At 41.3% G+C, this 5272-nt stretch overlaps 1 protein-coding gene across 1 annotated transcript in view; it reads left to right on the top strand.

Moving 5' to 3' along the window:
• Positions 1 to 5272, top strand: part of LOC119834824 (hemocytin) — a 50442-nt gene that overhangs the window by 43794 nt on the left and 1376 nt on the right. The window contains exons 63-73 of the mRNA XM_038359334.1: positions 112 to 228; positions 407 to 625; positions 832 to 929; positions 1155 to 1376; positions 1747 to 1866; positions 1986 to 2141; positions 2401 to 2547; positions 2903 to 3110; positions 3251 to 3424; positions 3893 to 4036; positions 4657 to 4818. Of these exons, the coding sequence (XP_038215262.1) occupies positions 112 to 228; positions 407 to 625; positions 832 to 929; positions 1155 to 1376; positions 1747 to 1866; positions 1986 to 2141; positions 2401 to 2547; positions 2903 to 3110; positions 3251 to 3424; positions 3893 to 4036; positions 4657 to 4818 (1767 nt within the window). The remainder of the gene's footprint in view (positions 1 to 111; positions 229 to 406; positions 626 to 831; positions 930 to 1154; positions 1377 to 1746; positions 1867 to 1985; positions 2142 to 2400; positions 2548 to 2902; positions 3111 to 3250; positions 3425 to 3892; positions 4037 to 4656; positions 4819 to 5272) is intronic.

Raw genomic sequence — 5272 nt, forward strand, 5'->3', positions numbered from 1 at the left:
AGATTCGAAATTCAAATGTAATATTTTTTTATAATTAAGTGTAACAGTATTTATGGCCAGACTAAGTATATATAGCTTTAAAGTCATAACAATCATCTTTTTCTTTTGCAGTACTGAAACCTAAGATAAATAAACCAAATTGCAAGGACGCTAAGAAAATAGAATGCGGCTTTGGACAAGTGCTTAAACAGAAAACAAATGCTGAGGGATGTAACGAATTTACTTGTGGTAAGTTTTATTAAGCTCAACTAAAATACGTAATCGCATAAAATAAAATTGTATTCGTTATTTTAAAAAGTGTTATTTGAGGCGAAATATTTTATGCTATTTTCAAAATTTAACTGTGCCAATAATTGTATTATTGTATCAAATCAACATATACTGATAAATAAAATTTATTTAACAGAATGTATGCCCGCAAATGAGTGTCAACCGATACCCAGTGACAATGAAGTAGAGATCATGGAGCCTGGAGTGGAACGCGTCATCGACCAGAGTGGATGCTGTCCAAAGGTGGAACTCGTTTGTCACCCAGAAAACTGTCCTAAAGCACCAGACTGTGAGAAGTTCTATAAACTCAAAACCACGAATTCCACTGAGAAATGTTGTCCAGAATACAAATGCGGTGAGTATGTTTTTACTGTACTGTTTATTGATCCAGCTAAAGAAAAGGTTGTATTTTTCCTCCAAGTTGATTCCAAATATATTTGTGCTATTCAGTAAAATTTCCAACTTTGAAACCATGGTGATGTATCAATCAGCTTTACCCATATAAGTTACTAAATCATATCGAATTGTGATGTAGTTAAATATGTATTGTAAATATTCTAGAGTTGCCCAAAGACAAATGTGTTGTACAATTGGAATGGGAGGCAAGTGCAACTGGGGGAGAAAAGATGCGAGCGAAGCCACTAGTTATGCTTAAAAATGTAAGTAGAAGATTTAGTCCAGGATAGCTAATAAATATTCCAGGAAATCAATAAGCAATTATTTGTAAAATAACATGGTTTTTTTTAACTTGCCATTTTTTAAACTTATCGGTCATCAGTTTGAACATAGATTTTTTTTGTTCAACTTCAAAATGTATTTTCTATTAATTATCCTTGATATATTTGACCTGCGACCTACACGGTATCGCACATAACCGGCCATAGGTGGACGCGGTGTGGGCGGACGGGCCGTGCCGCGTGTGCCGGTGCGGCGCGGAGGGCGCGGGGGCGGGGGCGGGGGCGGGGGCGCGCGCGCAGTGCACGGCGCAGGAGTGCCCCGCGGTGGCGTCGGACGCGCAGTTCGTGCGCGCCGCGCGCCCCGTGCCCTTCCAGTGCTGCCCGCGCGCCGTGAGCGCGGCGTGCCGCGCCGGGGATCAGGTGTACAACGTGAGTGCTGCTCGTTTTCATCGTCCAACAGCCCAAGCCGGGAGAGCCCGGGTCGCTACCAGGGTGAACCTTCAGTACATCCACGCCTTCGTGCTAAGATGTAGCTCTTCAGGATAACATCGAAATTTACCACAAAAAAACTGATTTTATGTATATTATCTTTTTTGATATATGTGGTATATACAGGGTGACCTAAATCGTTTGAACAAACTTATGTATTATTTAAATAGGTGGCTACTGGCTAAATTAGAACTATACCCAGTTTAAGTGATTATTTAAACAATGCTTTTAGAATATATTTAAAAATGCTTTTAAATATCAATAAGTTATTTTGACGATAAAAGGCCGTGTATTTTTGATCACACAACAGATTGGCGAAACATGGAAATCACCGGACAACGCTTGCGAATCGTATCTGTGTAAGGAAATCGCTGACGGCGAACTCGAGATTGTCACCACCGTGCAGTCTTGCGACACTAACTGCCAACCGGTAAGTGTGTTTTATATACTTGACTATAGTGAAATTTAAACTAAACAACGAATAGATTCATCAAAAGGATACTTGAGATTTCCAATGTTGCCAAATTTAGGTAATAATTATTTTCTCAGGGTTGGCAGTACGAGCCAGCAAATTCGAGTGCGCAATGTTGCGGCCGCTGCAAGCCCGTAGCGTGCGTGGTCAACGGACAAGTGCACAATATTTCCACCACTTGGACCTCAGCCGACTTCTGCGTCAACTACACCTGCGTTGACCTCAATGGAACCGTAAGATTCACTTTGCATCTAGTGTTTTGTTCGGTTTTAAGTTCTGCTAAGATGTTGATATTCTAAGTTTCAATCAAAATTATCCTCGTGATTTTTTTCTGAATTGTAATGTTTTGATACTTAATATTTGGTGCCTTAAGAGAGATTTAGATTAATTTCTAAATGTGTTTCTTCCTGAATAGAAGAGCTTTGATGTTGACTTTAAATAACCAAAAAAGACCTATAAGATTACATAAGATTTGCAAATGTTATTTTATAGCTTCAAGTGCAGTCTTCAAACGAGACATGTGCTGAGATTCCGGAGGCGATGCTAAAGCAATTCGTGTTCAGCGATGAGAAAATACCTGGAAAGTGCTGTCCCAAACGTGAACCGGTTGCTTGTCGTGTTGGAAATGAGATTTACCAGGTATTATTTTTATTTGGTAATCTAGTTATGTGCCCTCTTAGTAGTCGAGTGTTTACGTGCTTTCGATTCTATTTTTATTAGGCTACTTATCTCAAAACTTTCATAATATAGCTTGATGCTGATTGTTTGATATTAGCTCATAAATCTTTCACAGTTTGTTAAATAATTTTAATAGTGAATGTAGTTCTCAGTGTGTTAAATTCGGCGGGATACCGCAAGGTTCCATCCTTGGACCAACATTTATATAATATGCACAACGGATGACAGTCACTCATCACTCATTGCAAATATCCGTAAGCAATTTTGTTTAAGGCGAGCAAAATGTGGTGCAATAACATTATTGATAATATTTCAGGAAGGACAAATGTGGAAGACTTCAGATCCGTGCAAGAATGTATCGTGTACGCGGGACTCGTCGGGTCGGCTCGCGCAAGTTGACAGTGTAGAGTCCTGCGCACAAGAGTGCAAGCGCGGCTGGGGATACGAACCCGCGCCCGCCGGCCAGTGTTGCGGCCACTGCGTACAGAGGCAGTGCGTGCTGGGCGACGTGCTGCGGGAGCCCGGTGAGTGTGACAGAGAGAGTGGGGTACGAACCCGCGCCCTCCGGCCAGTGCTGCGGCCACTGCACTAGCAGAGCTGCTACAAAATAAACTTTACTCGATAGTACACAAACAAAACAGAACATAATAATCATCTTCCACAGGCTCAACATGGAAATCTATGGACAACTGTACGACTTACACCTGCGAGAAATCCGAGGGTGAGGTGTTTGTGACGTCATCGCGGCAACAGTGCATCGACATATCTGATTGTCCGGAAGAGGACCGTCTGATGGAAGACTGCTGTCTCGTGTGCAAGAGGAAGACGTTTGATTTGAGTGAGTAACAAATTACTCCTTTTACCAAAATAACATATATTCCTAGTAACTGGCCTATTTATATTTTTAAGAACCGTTATTGAAGGTTATACAAAATATTAAAGGGTTCTTAAGATATTTCATCGTTCAGGGGACTATAAATCGTCCATTATTCCTTATATTTACATCAAAATTTAACAGTTCCCGAAATGTTATTATTGACTAATAAATCAACAACTAATAAAAATGGTACCAAGATGGATCCTTGAAGAACCCCGTATAGAAATATGCGACATAAATTAACTGGGTAGTATTTTCAAATTACAATTGACATAATGAGTCGGAAGTTGTGGCAATGCAGAAATTCTATTTTGATTTCTATAATTATCGAATCTTACAAGCCATCACAGCAAATTAGTAATAATATCGAACGCTAATACATGGTCCATTGTCAAGTAAACATATACTACAAAGTAGGGGGTATTGCAGAAACGTGCGCGGTGAAGGAGCGCGAGGTGGGCGCGGGCGAGCTGCGCGTGCGCTCGGCCGCGCGCGGCGACTGCGCCAACCTGCTGCCCGTGCGCGTGCGCGAGTGCCGCGGCCGCTGCGAGTCCGGCACGCTCTACAGCAACCGTGAGTTGCGCTTCTCAGCTTTATTTAGGAAATAAATTGACTAATAATCTACTGCTTCACCATTTTCTATAGCTCAGTAGCTATTTTAGATCTTTATGAGTGTGTCTCCATATGTGTCGGCCAGTGCTGCGGTAGTGTAGTAAAACAAAATAACACTTGTTTAAATTATTTGTCTCGATTTAATCGAATTAAAAAAATATTTAACCGTAACAAACAAAATTTTTGCACCCTCAACGTATAAAGAGAGGTGTGATATAAGTTTATCATGTCGGTATAGAATATTGAGTCTGTGGTTCATAGCTTTGAATAGGATGCATTGATTTTGATTCGGTTTTATTTATCTGAAAGGTGTGACACATTTTTTTGGTCTAGTTCTGACAATTCGAGGGTGAGAAATTTTGAAAGAATAGAAAAAATTCGATCACGAGGCGGAAGTCGAACTCGCGTCTTTTTGCCAAAACGTAGCAACGCCTAGCCTCTCGGGCACCCCTGATCTCCTCTCAATAATCGAATATCTTCTACTCTCTCTTCTTTTATGTGCCTAAGGGGCACCCCACGCTTTTGATGGTGCTTTAGTATTTTGTTAAAAAAATATTTAAATTGAAACTTGTACTCCACAGAGACGGGCGCGTACGCGGCGCAGTGCGAGTGCTGCGCGGCGCTGCGCGTGCAGCCGCAGCAGGTGGAGCTGGTGTGCGCGGGCGGGCTCACCGCGCGCGTCGCGCTCGCGCACCCCGCCGCCTGCGCCTGCCGCGCCTGCGCCGACGCGCCCGCCCCCGCACGTACGTACCACCCTCCGTAACTGTAGTGTCAGTACTACTCGTGATAGTTATGGTAGTATTGTGGTAAGAGTAGTTATGGTAGTAATGTTAATAGTGCATTTATATTAGTAACTACAAAGTTTCTTGCCTGTTTTACTCTTAAATGTAAATGGAAAATATGAATCTAGGTAATGAGAATACAAAACTCCTTCTAGATTAGGTTTAATTGAATGAATAAATCTTTAAATAGTAGAAGTGACAAGTAGTAATAGTAGCAGTAGTCGTAAAAAGTAGTAAGCGGTGAATGCATTCACCGAAACCCAAGATTTACGGGAAGAAGATGGATACAAACTGGAAGTGGATAACCGAAACCCTCGGACTTTGACTACTCACTATTTAATAATAATAATAATAAAACCATTTATTGACTACAGACAAACCACACAATACGAAAAAACACAAAATGAAAGAAAAA

The sequence above is a fragment of the Zerene cesonia genome, chromosome 20 (assembly GCF_012273895.1).
Source record: "Zerene cesonia ecotype Mississippi chromosome 20, Zerene_cesonia_1.1, whole genome shotgun sequence".
Taxonomy (NCBI): domain Eukaryota; kingdom Metazoa; phylum Arthropoda; class Insecta; order Lepidoptera; family Pieridae; genus Zerene; species Zerene cesonia.